The sequence below is a fragment of the Alosa alosa genome, chromosome 9 (assembly GCF_017589495.1).
Source record: "Alosa alosa isolate M-15738 ecotype Scorff River chromosome 9, AALO_Geno_1.1, whole genome shotgun sequence".
In the NCBI taxonomy this organism is placed as follows: Eukaryota; Metazoa; Chordata; class Actinopteri; order Clupeiformes; family Clupeidae; genus Alosa; species Alosa alosa.
The window spans coordinates 31,047,815-31,065,314 of record NC_063197.1 but is presented as its reverse complement, the minus strand read 5'-3'; the positions used below and the strand labels follow the sequence as shown (position 1 = coordinate 31,065,314).

Genomic DNA, 17,500 nt, shown 5'->3' with positions numbered 1-17,500 from the left:
AGCATCATGCGATTTGGCCCCTGAGCTACAGGTGTTCAAGTCATCCCTGGTTTTCACAGTAAGTGGATAGCATTAGCATGTTAACACGCTACAGGCTTTTCTGTTTGTGGATAGCATTAGCATGCTCTAATGCGGTTTAAGTGGTTTTATGAGTTAGCGGCTGACATTAGCATGCTAGACTTCTCGAATGGTGTTTGATGGCTGTAGGGTGCACCTGTCTGGCCTGCTGTTAGCTCTAATTCTTCACACACACTTGTGTCCTAACACACACACGCGCAAACACACGATCAATTTTGTTGAACAAACCAATCCTAAAGACAAATATCCCAGCAAACTGATTTGATGGCAAATGATTGAGCTGATAAAAAAATACTGGTTTAATAAATAACAAAACGCACAACATGGATAAAAAAATATTGCTGAAGTTAATGCATGGCTTGTGTGTCTTTCGTTCTCTCTCTCTCTCTCTCTCACACACACACACACACACGGTGTGAATCCCATGATCCTGTTGTGGGTGTGGGTGGTGCAGGTAAGGTGGAGCCGTTCATGAGAAGGTCGTCTAGAGGTCACCCTGGGAAGTAAGCGGAGGGGGCAGTGGAGACGGACAGTCCTCCAGCCTTGGGCCTGTTCAGTGCTGGCTTGGGGACTTCTGCAGAGAACCAGAAGCAGCAGAATCCCCCTCAGTAAACACACACGTTTATAGCCGTTACCTGTGTTCAGGTGCGCGTTTGTCAGGTGTGCATTGTTACCTTTGTTCATGTTCATGTTGGTTAGGAGCCCACGGAGTGGGATGCTGTCGTCACGTCTCTCCAAGTACTTTGAATCCAGACCTACAGGGTCATCACTGGATATACAACACACACACGCACAGAGTTATTAATGGGCAATTCCACGGAAAATGGACTTTTTGTCACATCCATAACGGCAGTGAAATGCCTTGGCATTTGTATGATGTGAATGATAATTCATTTTTTGTGCATGAGTCAATTTTTGTGTGTGTGTGTGTGTGTGTGTGTGTGTGTGTGTGTGTGAGAGAGAGAGGCTTACTTCTCTTTGTTGGAGGGGGGCACACGTGTAACTGGAGGACTGCCATCCCTCCTCTCCACAGGAGACAGTGAAGGCTTGGCACTCATAGGGTTAAACTGGACCTGGTTGGTACACACACACACAGACGCACGCACGTACACACACACACACACGGTCAACGATTATATTGAAGGCAGAAGGAATTCAAGTCCAGTAGTTCATGCAAAGGAGAGAGAGGAAATGAGAACGGAGAGAGGAAATGTGAAAAGGAGAAGAGAAGAGAGGGATGAAGAGATGTGAAAAGGAGAAAAGAGAAGAGAGGGATGAAGAGATGTGAAAAGGAGAAAAGAGAAGAGAGGGATGAGGAAATGTGAAAAGGAGAAGAGAAGAGAGGGATGAGGAGATGTGAAAAGGAGAAAAGAGAAGAGAGGGATGAGGAGACTGCAGAAAAAAATATATGAGAACCGAAAGGATAGAAGAGAGGAAGAGGAGAGACAAAAATGAGAGAGAAGAGGAGTAAGAGAAGAAGAGAGAGAAGAGAGGAGAGAGAGAAGAGAAGAGAAGGATGTGTAGAGAAGAGGAGAGAGAGAGAGAGAGGACATGTAGAGAGGAGGAGAGAGAGAAGAGAGGAGAGAAGGATGTGTAGAGAAGAGGAGAGAGAGAGAGAGAGAGAGAGGACATGTAGAGAGGACATGTAGAGAGGAGGAGAGAGAGAAGAGGAAGAGAGGACATGTACAAAGGAGAGAGAGAAGAGAGAAAGACAAGTAAAGAGGAGGGGCAAGGAGAGAGACTGACAGAGAGAGAGAGAGAGACCGACAGAGAGAGAGAGAGAGAGAGAGAAGACAGAAAGGAGTAGAGAGAAGGACAAATAAAGACAGAAAGGAGAGGAGAAGAGAAGAGAAGAGAAGAAGGGGTGGAGCGTGCCTTGGGTCCAGAGGCCTGAGGGTTGTGCAGGCCGAATACGGTCCGGCCTCCTGCACTGGGGAAGGAGTGTTTGGAGTTTAACGTGGAGGTCACGGGGAACCCCAGGGCAGACGGAGACGTAGAGGGGTACCCCAGACCTGACGGGGAGATGGAGGGGTACCCCAGGGCAGACGGGGAGGAAGAGGGGTACCCCAGGACAGACGGGGGAAAACTCCTGCCATCAAGCTGAGAGAGAGAGAGAAGGGGGGGGAGAGAGAGAGAGAGAGAGAGAAAAAAAAAAAAGAGGGAGAGAAAAAGAGGGAGAATTCCACAGCACTCATGATTAGGGGGAACATGTGAGGGGTGAGCTCCACCTGCTCAGACAAGCTGATCCCTCACATCACTTCAAATCAACACGGAATGATTTTTCTTTTTTGCACACAATTTGGAACACTCCAAACACACACTCATATCTACCAGGTTACTGGAGGCTCCACCCATCCTGAGACCCGCTCCTGCAGAGAGGGCTGGAGGCGACTCAAACGCACCCTGACTCTCATGTTTCCGTGACAACTGGTTCTCATTCAGCTGCTTGTTGAGCCACGTGATCACTGAAAGGGAGAACCAGAACCACACACACACACACACACACACACACACACACTTTTACCAATGCTGCTCATAAAAGATCAAATAAAATGCACTTTCCCACTATGCAAGAAAATTCGACTTCATTTTAGGGCTTAACAGACTTCAATAGAACTGCAGCTGGGTTCCGTACCGTTCTCGTTGGTCTTCAGCACCTCTCGGCTCTCATCGAGCTTCTGCACCGTTGCGTCCAGCTGCTCCTTCAGCTTACTCACCTGAGAGGACACAGACAGGTCAAGCTCACCTTAGCGACTACCTCAATCTCACCTAACACACCTGAACAATGAGTGGTTACCACAATCTCACCCAACACACCTAACACACCTGAGTGGTTACCTCAATCTCACCCCACTCACCTGAGTGGTTACCTCAATCTCACCCTAATCACCTGACCAACCCCACCCCACTCACCTCAGCGAGTAACTATACCCCACCCTAATCACCTCAGCGAGTAACTACACCCCACCTTACACACCTGAGCAACTACCTCATCGTACTGAGCTGAGTAAATAAAGAATGTCTTGACGTACTTTGATTCACCCTAAGTTCATGAGGGCTTAGGGCTGTCCCACTGTGGAAGGGTGAAGTGCATGAAGGCTCGCTTGCACCCTTTCTGTGCCCTTATTGGAAGAGGGCATCTATGCAGACTTCACCCCAACGGAATAACGTACAATTCATAGCGTTGTGAAACACGGGTAGATTCAGCCATAGAGTTCTCGCTCACCCGAGTGACTATCTAAGCCTCACCTTACTCACCCACGCCCTCTCCCACACACCCACATGCGTCGCCCGTGTGTGTGTGTGTGTGTGTGTACCTCGTCGTCTCGCTGTGTGAGCTGCGTCTGGGCAGCCTGCAGCTGCGTCTGCGTCTGCTGCAGCTTGTCTGCAGTCTCCTTCACGAGTTTCTCCTGAGACACCGTCACAGCGTTCTTCACCTTCATCTTGCCCACGAGCATCTTCACATCGCCCTGCAGCTTCTTAATGATGCTGTTCGCCTACACACACACACACAGAGTTAACACACACACAGAGTTAACACACACACAAATATAGCACCGCCTTCACATTGCCCTGCAGCTTCTTAATGATGCTGTTCGCCTACACACACACACAGAGTTAACACACACACACACACACACACACACAAACATAGCACCGCCTTCACATGGCCCTGCAGCTTCTTAATGATGCTGTTCGCCTACACACACACACAGAGTTAACACACACAAACATAGCACCACCTTCACGTTGCCCTGCAGCTTCTTATTGATGCTGTTCGCCTACACAAACACACACACACAAACATAGCACCACCTTCACGTCGCCCTGCAGCTTCTTAATGATGCTGTTCGCCTACACACACACACACACACACACAGTAATCGCCTTCCATTAAGCCCTGCAGCTTCTTAATGATGCTGTTCGCCTACACACACACACAGAGTTAACACACACACAAACATAGCACCACCTTCACGTTGCCCTGCAGCTTCTTATTGATGCTGTTCGCCTACACACACACACACACACACAAACATAGCACCGCCTTCACGTCGCCCTGCAGCTTCTTAATGATGCTGTTCGCCTACACACACACACACACACACACACACACACAGCACCGCCTTCACGTCGCCCTGCAGCTTCTTAATGATGCTGTTCGCCTACACACACACACACACAGAGTTAACACACACACACACACACACAGAGTTAACACATACACACACACAAACATAGCACCACCTTCACGTTGCCCTGCAGCTTCTTAATGATGCTGTTCGCCTACACACACACCAGACCCTTCACCACGCCTTGAACCTGATATTGTATGCCAACACACACACACACACACACACAAACACACACACCTTAATGAGTTCCTCAGACAGAGATTTGACTGTGGTCTCCAGCCTTCCAATCTGCAGCTGTTTGCTCTCCGCATTGCCCTCCACCGACGTCTGCAAACGGACAAAGACAACACCCCACACCCAATCAACAGGTCATCAGCAATACCATCAACATCAGCATGAACAGCGTGTACTTAGAGAGTGTGTGTGTACTTATTTATTTGTGTTGTGTGTGTGTGTGTGTGTGTGTGTGTGTGTGTGTGTGTACCTTCTGCTGCTGCGTGGCGTCCAGTACGTCCCTGGTGCGCGCGAGCAGCTGCTCCTTGTCCTTGACCTCCTGCTCTAGCACGGCGACGCGCGTGTGCAGCTGGTTGAGCTCGCGCTCCTTAGCATGGCACTCCTGGTCCAGTGTGCCGTTCTCACGACGCAGAGATGACACCTGCTGCTTCGCCCGCTGGCATTCCTACACACACACACACAAACAGAGTACATTAACACACACACACACACACACACAGTACATTAACACACAACAGTACACAAACAGATCCACACACACACACATTAACACAACAACAGTACACAAACAGATCCACACACACACACACACACACACACACACATTAACACAACAACAGTACACAAACAGATCCATACACACACACACACACACACACACACACACACACACACACACACACACACACACGCACAGGTACATATACACACATAAGCTGTGTCCCGTTTCAGGGGCTGAATGCTTTGAAGTGGCGGAACACAATAAGATGGCTCTGTTACGTCATGAGCCTACTAGGCCTGCTGATCTTTCTCAGACTCATTTTGGTGAAAAGCATGCTTTCAACACGTCCAGATCACCTAAACATGTACACAGACAAGCTATGTGCTATGTGTGTACAGCTTGTTAGCAAAAACACATACACACACACACAGTTAAAATGATCATGAGAGATCCGGACAGAGTGCAAACTGACTGTCACCCTCTCAGTCACAACACACACACAAACACACACACACACACACACACACCTCCTCTACGCCGGTGAGTTTGGCCTTGAGGTCCCGGATGGTGGCCTCGTTGCGGTAGCGCCGGTCGGTGAGGTCGCGGCTGGAGGCGTCCAGCTCGGCCAGTCGGCTCTGAAGCTGCTCCGTGCTGCGCTGATGCATAGTCTCCAGCTCACGCCGCAGCTGCTCATTCTGCTGCTGCAGCCGCGTCTGAGTCTGCACACACACACACACACAGTTAAGACACACACACACACACACACACACACACACACAGACAGACAGACAGGCGCACACACACACACACACACACACACACACACACACACGCACACAGATACACACGCACACAGATACACACGCACACAGATACACACGCACACAGTTACACACGCACACAGTTACACACGCACACAGTTAAGACACTGCCAAATTGTAGCATATGACCATATGCCTCAGAACTATGCCTGTGTGTGTGTGTGTGTGTGCGTGCTTGGGGTTTCTCCTCTCGTCCACTCTGTTTGGTCAGTTTAAGATGAGATGTGTGTGTGCGTTCACCTCGAGAGCCTTCTCGCGCTCTGTCGTAAGATCCTGTGTGTGTTTGGTGGACAGTGAGGTGGTCTGGGACGTCCACTCGGAGCGCAACTTGTCCAGCTCTCTACTCTTCTCCGCCAGAGTCTGACCAGGAGAGAGACCACGATACGTCACACACAGCTCATTATTAACACACACTCCCTGTACAAACCCCCCCACCCCACACACACACACACACCCCTACCTGCTGGGTGAAGCTCAACTGCCTGGACAAATCCTCCTCAGTCTTCTTCAGCCTTTGCTCCAACAGCTGCTTCTCCTCCTGTCAATTACAACACACACACACACACACACACCATCTGAATACACACACAACCTTAACAGTCAACAATATGCCACCCAACACAAACTGAATTCCAGCACAGTAAGGGCACAGGTGTGTGTGTTCACCTTCAGGGTGGCCCACATAATAAACACTGCACGGGTAAGGGCACAGGTGTGTATCTCACCTTCATGTTGGCCAGGCAGGAGGCGAGAAACTTCTTGATCTCCACGTCGGTGCCATGGAGCAGCTTGAGAGACAGGTGCGTCAGATGCTTGAAGGGGTTGGTCTCCACCACGTTGAGGCTCGCAGGGCCATGGTCAAGAGAGGACGAGGAACAGCACAGCTGTAGCAGGAACCTGCAGGGGATGAGAACCAGAGGAACCGGCTGAGTTCTGCCCCCGAGGCTGGGGAACCGGCTGCATACCTCATGACACATGCGCCTGAAAGGTGGAGGATTTGCGCATCACATGGCTTTACCTTGGGCTCTCCTTGTCCTGCTCGATAAGACACTGTTCCAACAGGTCAATGAACCTCTGGGGGAAGGAGCTGAAATCCACCAAGAGGCCCTGCTGCACCTTCAAACTGGAGAAACAGGTTGTGGCTCAGAGACCCAGTTATTTGATTTCCTACAAAGGAATTTTCTCTGAGAAAGTGGCAATTCCACGCAACACTGTCACGTCCATAACGCCAACTAAATACCATGGCATTGTGTTGGCGTTATGAATGTGACAGTTTTGCGTGGAATTGCCCTGTTACAAAGTCAACAAATCCACAATAAGGAATGAAATGCATTAGGAGTTTTCATCTTGTCTACTTAATAGTTTGAGATGTGTACCTTTGGAAATCCTCCTCTGATATGGTGAGGTTGTACAGAAAGTACAGGTCCACATCATCGGTCAGCCGTATGACCAGATCCTATAGAAATATTATAAACAGTCTCTTTGAAACCATGTGCACTTTTTCTGCAATCGGGATGAAATTCATCTGGTGTCTTGATTTCTGTAAATAGGCCTTGTTGGTAGGTGACAGAATATTTCAAGGTAATGTGAGAAATATAGGGAACATTCCAGGTTTTAAGGGGGAACAGCTCACATTTATTGATGATTAAATATAGCTCAGAAGCATGTACGGTTTACACAAAGAGTACAAGGACGTATGCATCAAACGCCATATTTAAAGATCATATTAGCAACCAGGTCTACCGTCATTGTTAGCAACTTTAGTAGTCGTCCAGTTTGTTCAGTGAAATGCAATATATATTTCAGATACCTGTCGTGCAAAATCTTCAGATGAAAGATTTCAGAGAAATCAGATGAAAGCGGTTAACTTACCTTTTTATGAATCGGATTACTAGTGAACTGAAGTTCAACACTAATTCGGATTGTTGAACGCCTGTAAATGTACAAAACAACCATAAGCATAGTAATCTCTCAATAACAAAACGATTATCGTGAATTATTCTGGTGTCAGCTGCTGTGTGGACTTCAACATCTGTTGGTGAAAGTACCTGCCATGATTGAATGGCAACCCTAGCTAGCTAGCCAACTCGTTGAACATAAAGGGCTTGGTAGCCTTCTAACGTTAGCTAGGAGGTTAGCGGAATACATAAAAGTTAACATACCGGTCATCGCAGTCTTTACATTTCACGTGCACTTGCAATTTCTTGTTGAAAAGTATCTCCGTCATCGTTGTTTCATATTCCCCAAAAAGTCTACAAGAAAAGCATATAAACACTCTCGGTTTCTAAACCTCTAAAAATTTCGAGTTTGGCGCCTCTGTCCCGCGAATGGCCGTTGTGGGCGAAAGTTGAAAGGCGGAAGTTACGAAGATTACGTCATTCTTAAGCGCTCTCTGAATACAACCACATGTTTTGAAGTAAATACATGCCTATTTTGTTTACCATTTGGGAAAAAAACGTTTGCAAAGTAACTATCTCCGTTTGGTCTACTTCTTAGGTACACTGGAATATATACGATAATACGTGGTATGTTATGTTTCTCCTCCCGGAGTCATCTGTTTGTTATAATTGTTGCTGCTGGCAACCAACAGGCACAGATGCACAGAACGCCGCGCGCTTGTGTTTGGGTTTTCACAAAGATCTTTGGTTTTCACTCAACGCATGACGTGATATTGAAGCGTCTAAGATGGAGTCTGCTGTGGTGGCAGATGGCGTGTCTGCCCCTCTCCCAGGCAGATGTGCCTATTTCGTGGAGAAGAAGAAAAGATACTGTAAAATGGTTGTTGGAAGTGGCAAAGCATATTGTGGCGAGCATGCCAATGTCGTAAGTTTAATCTTTCTTTACATTATTCTTATTGGCAACAGTAACTAAAGTCTGAAAGTAGCCTACCCAGCCAGCCAGCCATGCTAAGTTCACACTGTTCTCTCTTTAGGATCAAGAAAGCGCCAGGAAGAGAATACCATGCCCACTAGACCCCAAACAGTAAGCATACATTAGTACATTAGTCAGCAGCCTATTCTCTGTAATGTTCAAGTATTCTGTTTGTGTGTCTAGAACTTTAACCTGTGTGCGAATCATGGCTTTTACTGCCCTCAAGACATGTTTGCCTTTTCCTTTTCCCAAACAGCACAGTCTATGAAGACATTCTGGCAAAGCACTTGAAAAAGTGCAACTCAAAGGAGAAACCCAAACCTGTGCGTTCTTGTGAATACACGTGTAGTGTTTTAGAGCCCTTCACTTCACTTGCATCAGACTTCAGACGAGATATTTTTCACCCCCCAAGCTATTGAAGACAAGTTCATTTTTTATTCTCTTCTGCAGGTTTATTATGTGAAAGACATTAACGCTGGGCCAGTTACAGTCCCAGTCCCTGTGTCAGATGAGGTAACTCCTGTTTTTATTGACATATACAATAATAGTGGCTTTTAAGTAAGTATAAGTATATATACGTTGTCTGTAAGCTCCACAGATAGTGGCAAGACAATTGAATTGATTGTGGACTTCTTGCCGGGCAATGATGAGTAACTTAACTTGAATGGTAGTGCTGCGTGGATGTGCTTAATATCTGTATGAATGTGTGTTTCTCAATGTTATAATCTATACAACTGCCCACACAGCAGTAGACTCCTAGGCGGATCCGCCTTCAAGACGCCAAACCCGCGTGACTGTCGCATTCGTTGGGGTGGTGGTAGTGTAGTGGTTAAGGAGCTGGGCTAGCGTGCAGTAGCCTGAAAGTTGTGGGTTCAATTCCCGGCTTCCACCATTGTGCTCTTGAGCAAGGCACTTCACCCCAAGCTGCTCCGGGGACAATGTGATCCCTTGTAATATAGCTAACATATGTAAGTCACTTGGTCAACAAGTGTCTGCTAAATGTAATGTAATGTACTCTTTTGATCCTGTGAGGGAAATTTGGTCTCTGCATTTATCCCAATCCGTGAATTAGTGAAACACACTCAGCACACAGTGAACACACAGTGAGGTGAAGCACACACTAATCCCGGCGCAGTGAGCTGCCTGCAATAACAGCGGCGCTCAGGGAGCAGTGAGGGGTTAGGTGCCTTGCTCAAGGGCACTTCAGCCGTGGCCTACTGGTCGGGGTTCGAACCGGCAACCCTCTGGCTACAAGTCCGAAGCGCTAACCGGTAGGCCACGGCTGCCCCAAATTTTATTGGTAAGGAATTGATGCTGATGTGTGTTTGTTTACCAGGTATCACTGGCTGACCGCTCTCAAAAGGAGATGGAGCATCTAATTCAGAAGCTTAAAAATGCTGTGAAAGGTGTACTCATAATTTCAATTGGGGACATTTTTAAATGTTTTTTTCTTGTTTCGAAGTCTGCCATAGTGTTACTGTTTTACCATACAGAGGAGAAATACCCAGTGTCCTGTAATGTCCATCTCTTTGCTATCAGGACTCAGTGTGAAACACAAGGAGAGCATACTGTCCCACCCTGTTCTCAAAGAACCTTTGAATGACCCCAAAAATGGAGACTTTGCCTGCAAACACCTGAAGCAACAGGTGCTGTTTGACCATTTCTGTCTTTGTATTGAGAATTGAAGCCATTTTCATTCACTATGGGTTGTTTGTGTGACTTTGACCTCAGTGTTGCTTTAACAGGCTTCTATTCTGGGGAACATGGAGGCTCTGAGCCTGCTTGGTTCACACAGGTTTGTGGTGGAGTTTGGTGCGGGGAAGGGGAAGCTGTCCCACTGGATCCACACGGCCCTGGGAACAGCAGAGGACGTCCACTTCCTGCTGGTGGAGAGATCCACGACGCGCTTCAAAGTATGTGTGACACAGACCAGCTGCTCTATGTTTCAATCCAACCTGCCACAACTGTGTGTGTGTGTGTGTGTTTGTGAGAGAGAGAGAGAGTGTGTTTATTCAGTGTATAAGTGTTTTTCTCCTTGGCTATGAAGGTAGATGGCAAGAACAGAAGTACCGAATCCACATTTGAAAGGCTGCAGGTGGATATTCAGCACCTTGACTTGAGTAAGAAGACTCATTTTATTTATATAAAACATTTACATTCAACACATACAGGAGATGAAACTTTGTGTGTGTGTGTGTGTGTGTGTGTGTGTGTTAATGTATTCTGTGTGTGTGTTAATGTACTCTGTGTGTGTGTGTGTGTGTGTGTGTGTGTGTGTGTGTGTGTGTGTGTGTAGGTAAAGTGTCCCTCCTCCAGGAAAAACACCTGCCTGTGGTGGGGGTGGGCAAACACCTGTGTGGCGCTGCGACAGGTAAATAAAATCACGTCCACACGTCCACACTGGCCACACGTCTACACGTCCACACTGACCACACTGGCCACACGTCCACACTGGCCACACGTCCACACTGGCCACATGTCCACACTGGCCAGTCTGGCATCCCAGTGTTGACGTTGGAAATGTTTGTTGTTTTACCAGATGCTTGATACATTACTTCCATTCATTTCATTGGTACTTAATGGAAATAAGTGGAAGCAGCTTCTAATGTGTTGTGATCTGCATCAGCCAAGTGGAAGCAGCTTCTAATGTGTTGTGATCTGCATCAGCCAAGTGGAAGCAGCTTCTAATGTGTTGTGATCTGCATCAGCAGCTGCATGTCAAGCCTCCATTCATTGTCTTCATCTAGTTTCTTGCTGCTTGATGGTTCTGTTTCCCTTTCCTCTTATCATGCATCTCTCTTTCCCTCCCTGCTCTCCTCCTCCTCCTCCTCCTCTTCCTCCTCCTCCTCATCTGCCTCCTCTTCCTCTTCTTCCTCCTCCTCTTCCTCTTCCTCTGCCTCCTCCTCCTCTGCCTCCTCCTCCTCTGCACAGACCTGGCTCTGCGGTGTCTGCTGGAGAGATCAGAGCCAGGTGATGATGGCGACGAGCCGTCTAGTAAGCGCGTGAGAGCGGACATCGCGAAGGAGGGCTCGGTGGCCGCTCCGTCCCGGCAGCCGGAGGTGGGCGGAGTGGCCATCGCTCTGTGCTGCCACCACCGCTGCGACTGGCAGCACTATGTGGGCCAAGAGTTCTTCCGCCAGCGCGGCCTCGCGGCGGCCGAGTTCGGGGCCTTCCAGCGCATGTCCAGCTGGGCCACGTGTGGCATGAGCCGAGCCGGTGGGCACAGAGAGGGCACAGCAGTGGCCAGCGCGGGCATCACAGAGGGCACCACGGAGGGCACCGCGGGCCCCGACACAGCTGAGGAAGAAGAGGAGGAGCATGAGGGAGGGGAAGAAACCGGACCAGACCACCTGGACAGGTCAGCAGTAGACGCCACACATTTTATTATCATATAATAAATATTATAATAACACATTTTATTACCGTCACAAAGATAATTCATTGCTGACACACTTCAACAGTGTAGACGCAGACTGAGAGAGTGGAACTTGGAGCTGGGGGCTAGTGCAGCAGTTTAACCATCATGGAAATAGTGTGACTGAGTCCGTAATGTGTGTGTGTGTGTGTGTGTGTGTGTGTGTGTTCCTCCCGGCAGCTTGTCTGTGGAGGAGCGTGAGCACATCGGCCGGCTGTGTAAGTTGCTGATTGACCAGGGCAGAGTCCACTACCTGCAGCAGCGAGGCCTGGAGGCCGGCCTGAGGTCCTACACCACTCCGGACATCTCGCTGGAGAACGTGCTGCTCACCGCTGTGCCCCGCCCCGGCCACACAGGGGTGCCGCTGCTGATATAGCAAGGGACCAGGCTTACATCATCAAGAGGGGACAGCGTCTCGTGCCGCTGCTGATATAGCAAGGGACCAGGCTTACATCATCAAGAGGGGACAGCGTCTCGTGCCGCTGCTGATATAGCAAGGGACCAGGCTTACATCATCAAGAGGGGACAGCGTCTCCTCCGACTTGTTTTTGTTCCTCTTCTGATTGGCCAATGAGGCAGCTGTAGGACTCCACTGGGAGTCCTGAGTTTCATCCATGTTTTATTTGTTTTGAGGTGTGGGTATGGGTTAGATATCAGAAAAGACTCCTACGTGTCATCACTGGCGTGACATCACACACAACACTGGACGAGCATCGGCTGGCAGGTGAACAAAACACACAAACAACAATACACACTCTCCTGCTACTATAGTTGTCTAACAACTATAGACACACACTTTTTTGCTGACATCATCACATCATGAGCCATTCATTAGGAGCATAAAAGGGACATGTGTTCAAACATGACAAGAAGGACAGGACAAAAACATGGCCGCCAGGAAGCAGGGAGGACAGGACGAGGACATGGCCGCCTGACAGGAAGCAGGAAGGACAGGACGCGGACAATGGCCGCCTGACAGGAAGCAGGAAGTGCAGAGGCCAACATGAAGGACAGTCAAGAGAGTGGTGGCGTCTCACACACATCTTCCAGCGTCACATTCAGCACTGACGTAAACGTGGCCTGGGAGTCTGCAACACAGACGAGACATGAGACATGTTCAGCATACACACATCAACACATGACATGACTGTTCAGCGTACACACAACATATATTTACACATATTTTTCACAGTGATTTGTGCCTGTTTAAGTAGTGTCTCAGGTGTGTGTGTGTGTGTGTGTGTGTGTGCGTGTGTGTGCGTGTGTGTGCGCGTGTGTGCGCGTGTGTGCGCGTGTGTGCGCGCGTGTGTTTAGTCTCTCATCCTAATGCATAGTGCATGTTGAGCGCGGCGAGACCTCTCTTGCGCGACTCCCTGATGTACAGCTGCATGAACTCTCGTCCGAACATCTCCCTGTCGTCGTCGTCCTCCGGACCATCGGCCGCCGCCTCCGGCAGCGTCACGTCCCACGTCAGAGGGTTGTCACGGAAATTCACAAACCTGCCCACACAAAGATCACATTTTAGGATTTACATTTTAACCATCAACCAGACTTTTTTTTTTTACATTAAACTACTTATACTGAGTGCAGGCTCATCATTAAGCCTCATACTGCGTAAGTAGTTGTTCCCAACCCCTGCATTTTATTCTCATTGTTTATATTTTGATTTTTTTTTTTTTATCTCTGGTTGTTTTGTGTATTGAGTGTTTTGTATTTTCTGTACTGTGCTTGTGAGCTCACAAGGGCAAATCCCAATCCACCACTTTGATACGGGAATAAAGTATTGAATCTGAAATCTTACCTGAGATGCTCACCCTGAGTCTCACCTGAGGTTGCGCATGCCCTCCATCAGGCTCAGGATGTCTTAACCTGAGTCTGTTTACCTGATGTTTCTCATGCCCTCCATCCGGCTGGGGATGTCTTAGCTATGTCTCACCTGAGTCTGCTTACTTGAGGTTGCTCATGTCCTCTATAAGGCTGGGGATGTCTTACCTATGTCTCACCTAAGGTTGGGGATGTCTTACCTATGTCTCACCTGAGTGCTTACCTGAGGTTGTTCATGTCCTCCATCCGGCTGGGGATGTCCTTACCTATATCTCACCTGAGTCTGCTTACCTGAGGTTGTTCATGTCCTCTATAAGGCTGGGAATGTCTTAGCTATGTCTCACCTGAGTCTGCTTACCTGAGGTTGTTCATGTCCTCCATCAGGCTGGGGATGTCCTTGAGGCGGTTGCCTGTCAGCACCAGAGTGTCCAGGTTGTGCATGCGGCTGATGTTGCCAGGGAGATGCTCCAGCTCGTTCCGCTGGAGCCACAGGGTATGGACCTTCTCCATCCTGGGAAATCACACACACACACACAATCACTGACTGAAGCGGAAAAACCCCTCAGACACCACCACCTCAATAAAGACAGACACGTCAACAAATAGAGTGCAAGGCTTAGGCACTGTGTGTGGAAGTTCAGGTGTGGGCCAGACTGTTTACAGTGTGGAAATAGATCATTACATGATGGCTTCAACAATTCCAGATAACTTGTTCGCTGAAAACAGAAATGTTCCATGCTTTAAAGCAATCCAACGAAGTTCCAGAGTTTTTGTTTGCTACTGGACTCTCCACAGTTGCGGAGCTATTGTAAATACATTACATTAATACATATTGGTTGCAACCTTCCCCTGGTCAGAGTATATGTGGAGTCGTTTACAAATTATCAAAGATAATCTCCAAAGATCCACGCTGACTGTCAAGGTATTATTACATGATTAAAAAAATAAAATAAAAAATAGGGTGTTTTTTTTATAGCTTTAAATTTTATATTTACATTTACAGTACTATGTGATTGTCCGGGTCGAGGGAGAGTGAAGTTGCAAGGCTGGTCCTCCGTAGTAGACGAGTATAAGTATATATACTCTTTTGATCCCGTGAGGGAAATTTGGTCTCTGCATTTATCCCAATCCGTGAATTAGTGAAACACACTCAGCACACAGTGAACACACAGTGAGGTGAAGCACACACTAATCCCGGTGCAGTGAGCTGCCTGCAACAACAGCGGCGCTCAGGGAGCAGTGAGGGGTTAGGTGCCTTGCTCAAAGGCGCTTCAGCCGTGCCTACTGGTCGGGGTTCGAACCGGCAACCCTCCGGTTACAAGTCCGAAGCGCTAACCAGTAGGCCGCGGCTGCCCCTAGAGTAGGCTACAGCTAGGACGATGCGCCATTCACCTTATTACAAGTTAGTTTACCATCAAAATGACTCCAAAGCTGTTATATTAAGGTAAAAAACTAGCATAGGATGTCTTTAAGCCTTGAGACTGGAATGTGGTGGTTTGGTGGAGAGGAACTGTGTATGTTTGTGTCTGTGTGTGTACCTGTGCATGTCTGTGTTTGTGTGTGTGTACCTGTGTATGTCGTCAGGGAGTCTCGTCAGCTGGTTGCCTCCCATGTCCAGCCACTCGAGAGCGGGCAGGTTGACCACACACTCGGGGATCTCGGTGAACTGGTTCATGGACAGGTCCAGGTGATGCAGCTTCTTCAGGTTGCTCAGCTACAGGTGGAGCATCAGTGGACACCCCAGTAACACCAAATCAGTTAAAGACACTCTGCTCACCGCAAGTCCAACAGTCTGGTAACAGTCATACATAGCATTTCAATGCCCTGCATATAGACAACGTGGACATCCTGATTTTAAAGGGACCCCAGGCAAGGCTGATGCTTTTTCTCTACGAAACTCCCCCTCGCTCGGTCTGAAGCTCTTTTCCTTTTCTTTGCGTCTTCCGTCAAGGGTTTTCGCTGCTTCATCGCTGGCTCTGCCATTATACACACGTTTGCAACAATCTCTAGCGTTTCGTTAGCCTGCCTCTGTGCTGTAAACTGATCCTGCTTCGGTCGGCGGGTAGGATACACCGAACTTGCAAGTGGGATATTCTTCCTACAGGCAGTAGGGGCGGGCGAGAGAGTCTTCATTCACCCTGTAATGAGTCATTTAACCATATACCGACTTACGAAGATGAGTAATTAACACGAAAACGTTGCCTGGTGTCCCTTTAATATGGACAGTATGGACGTGACAGTTTTAATAAGGGCTCCTCCTGTACAATAGCAGATACCGAGGCAGGTTAGGGACAGAGAACATCAGCAACATGCCTTGGTCCTGCCATTTTTTGGTGGGCTGGTGTTGAAAGTGTTCTCTGTTGGTACTGGATCTCTGTGTGGGTCCCTATGTGGACGGTTCTGTGTGTGGGTACCAGTGTGGTCGGTTCCGTGTGTGTGTGTACCTGTTCTGGAAGCTCGTCCAGGTCCCGGTTCATGGCCAGCTCCAGTTTCTCCAGACTCTCACAGTTGCCCAGCTCCTCTGGGACGCTGCTCACGCGGTTATAGCTGACCACAAGCTCCCGCAGCCTCGTTAGCTTACCTGGCAACACAGAGCACAGGGCCCCATTAACAATCCCCGCCAAGGAGGGCCATCAGCTTACCTGGCAACACAGAGCACAGGGCCCCAGTAAAAATCTCTGCCAGAGAAGGCCGACTGGGCTCACCTGGCAACACAGCGCACAGGGCCCCAGTAAAAATACACGCCTGAGGTTGAGGTACAGGGAGAGGGGTAAACCTTAGTGATGAGGATCTTTGTCCCTACTCCCTACCTAAATTGTCCCTACTCCCTAACTAGGGGTGTGTTCGTAAATTGCCACTCCGAGCGCTCCTAATCGTTCGTAAATTTAGAATTATCATGTATTTAATCAGAGCTTCACAGTCTCGGAGCGTCCAGAGTGTGTCAGATTGAATTTACGAATGTACCCTAGATTGTCCCTACTCCCTAACTAGATTGTGCCTACTCCCTGACTAGATTGTGCCTACTCCCTGACTAGATTGTGCCTACTCCCTAACTAGATTGTGCCATGAAATCTGCTGGTCATCAGGTAGGAACAGTGTTGTTGTGTCTGTGTTTACCAAGAGCAGAAGTGTTCCCCCTGGACAGATCTTTTTGGGAGATGTGGGTGATGGCGTTGCGGGTGAGGTTGAGCACTAACCGATCTCTTTGGGGGATGTGGCTGATGGAGTTATATGATAGGTCGAACACTAACCGATCTCTTTGGGGATGTGGGTGATGGCGTTGCGGGTGAGGTTGAGCACTAACCGATCTCTTTGGGGGATGTGGCTGATGGAGTTATATGACAGGTCGAACACTAACCGATCTCTTTGGGGATGTGGGTGATGGCGTTGCGGGAGAGGTCGAGGACGATGAGCTGCTGGAAGCTGCTGATGAAGCGCGGGATCTGCTGCAGGCCGGTGCGGTGAAGCTGCCACTCGTGCACCTCTGACAGCTGGACCAGCGCAGCAGGAAGGGTCTGCAGCAGAAGAGAACATCATTGTTACATTACAACACACACACACACACACACACATATACACCAACACACTCAGACAGAAGGCTGTAGTCTAATCCAACACA

General features: G+C 48.6%; 3 protein-coding genes across 5 annotated transcripts in view; 1 reads left to right on the top strand and 2 right to left on the bottom strand.

The window, feature by feature from the left end:
- Window positions 1–8,297, bottom strand: part of sass6 (SAS-6 centriolar assembly protein) — an 8,873-nt gene extending 576 nt beyond the window's left edge. Inside the window, exons 1-18 of the mRNA XM_048251655.1 lie at window positions 8,213–8,297; window positions 7,934–8,023; window positions 7,644–7,704; window positions 7,148–7,227; window positions 6,790–6,894; window positions 6,497–6,668; window positions 6,232–6,309; window positions 6,012–6,131; window positions 5,478–5,669; window positions 4,699–4,893; window positions 4,452–4,541; window positions 3,396–3,575; window positions 2,714–2,795; window positions 2,410–2,543; window positions 1,954–2,178; window positions 1,051–1,151; window positions 753–847; window positions 1–652 (exon numbers count right to left, since the gene is read on the bottom strand). The exon at window positions 1–652 is cut by the window's left edge and continues 576 nt beyond it. Coding sequence (XP_048107612.1) covers window positions 570–652; window positions 753–847; window positions 1,051–1,151; window positions 1,954–2,178; window positions 2,410–2,543; window positions 2,714–2,795; window positions 3,396–3,575; window positions 4,452–4,541; window positions 4,699–4,893; window positions 5,478–5,669; window positions 6,012–6,131; window positions 6,232–6,309; window positions 6,497–6,668; window positions 6,790–6,894; window positions 7,148–7,227; window positions 7,644–7,704; window positions 7,934–7,998 — 2,058 coding nt within the window. The 5' untranslated portion in view covers window positions 7,999–8,023; window positions 8,213–8,297 and the 3' untranslated portion in view covers window positions 1–569. The remainder of the gene's footprint in view (window positions 653–752; window positions 848–1,050; window positions 1,152–1,953; window positions 2,179–2,409; window positions 2,544–2,713; window positions 2,796–3,395; window positions 3,576–4,451; window positions 4,542–4,698; window positions 4,894–5,477; window positions 5,670–6,011; window positions 6,132–6,231; window positions 6,310–6,496; window positions 6,669–6,789; window positions 6,895–7,147; window positions 7,228–7,643; window positions 7,705–7,933; window positions 8,024–8,212) is intronic.
- A 123-nt stretch (window positions 8,298–8,420) lies between these two features.
- On the top strand, window positions 8,421–11,037 carry trmt13 (tRNA methyltransferase 13 homolog). The gene is made up of 9 exons (XM_048251659.1): window positions 8,421–8,594; window positions 8,704–8,753; window positions 8,899–8,965; window positions 9,093–9,155; window positions 9,979–10,048; window positions 10,182–10,288; window positions 10,388–10,555; window positions 10,690–10,762; window positions 10,939–11,037. Exons 1-9 carry the CDS (start codon window positions 8,457–8,459, stop codon window positions 11,019–11,021), a joined length of 819 nt encoding a protein of 272 aa, XP_048107616.1. The 5' UTR covers window positions 8,421–8,456; the 3' UTR covers window positions 11,022–11,037.
- The window catches only part of lrrc39 (leucine rich repeat containing 39), a 9,556-nt gene continuing 2,941 nt past the window's right edge, over window positions 10,886–17,500 (bottom strand). The window contains exons 4-10 of one of the 3 annotated variants that reach the window (XR_007194511.1): window positions 17,240–17,396; window positions 16,326–16,462; window positions 15,450–15,595; window positions 14,240–14,392; window positions 13,414–13,556; window positions 12,066–13,145; window positions 11,798–11,939 (exon numbers count right to left, since the gene is read on the bottom strand). Coding sequence is in view for 1 of the 3 variants with exons in the window: in XM_048251658.1 (XP_048107615.1) it covers window positions 11,755–11,939; window positions 13,414–13,556; window positions 14,240–14,392; window positions 15,450–15,595; window positions 16,326–16,462; window positions 17,240–17,396 (921 nt within the window). In the remaining 2 variants the exon portion in view is untranslated. Of the gene's footprint in view, window positions 11,940–12,065; window positions 13,146–13,413; window positions 13,557–14,239; window positions 14,393–15,449; window positions 15,596–16,325; window positions 16,463–17,239; window positions 17,397–17,500 lie in introns of all 3 variants that reach the window. The other 2 variants (XR_007194512.1, XM_048251658.1) reach the window with 2 other exon arrangements.

Excerpts from the sequence above, each read along its gene's own strand:
- trmt13 (XM_048251659.1), top strand. The coding sequence starts at position 8,457 with ATGGAGTCTGCTGTGGTGGCAGATGGCGTGTCTGCCCCTCTCCCAGGC. Across the intron at positions 8,966-9,092 it reads CAAAGGAGAAACCCAAACCT|GTTTATTATGTGAAAGACAT; the intron begins GTGCGTTCTTGT and ends TCTCTTCTGCAG. Across the intron at positions 9,156-9,978 it reads CAGTCCCTGTGTCAGATGAG|GTATCACTGGCTGACCGCTC; the intron begins GTAACTCCTGTT and ends TTTGTTTACCAG.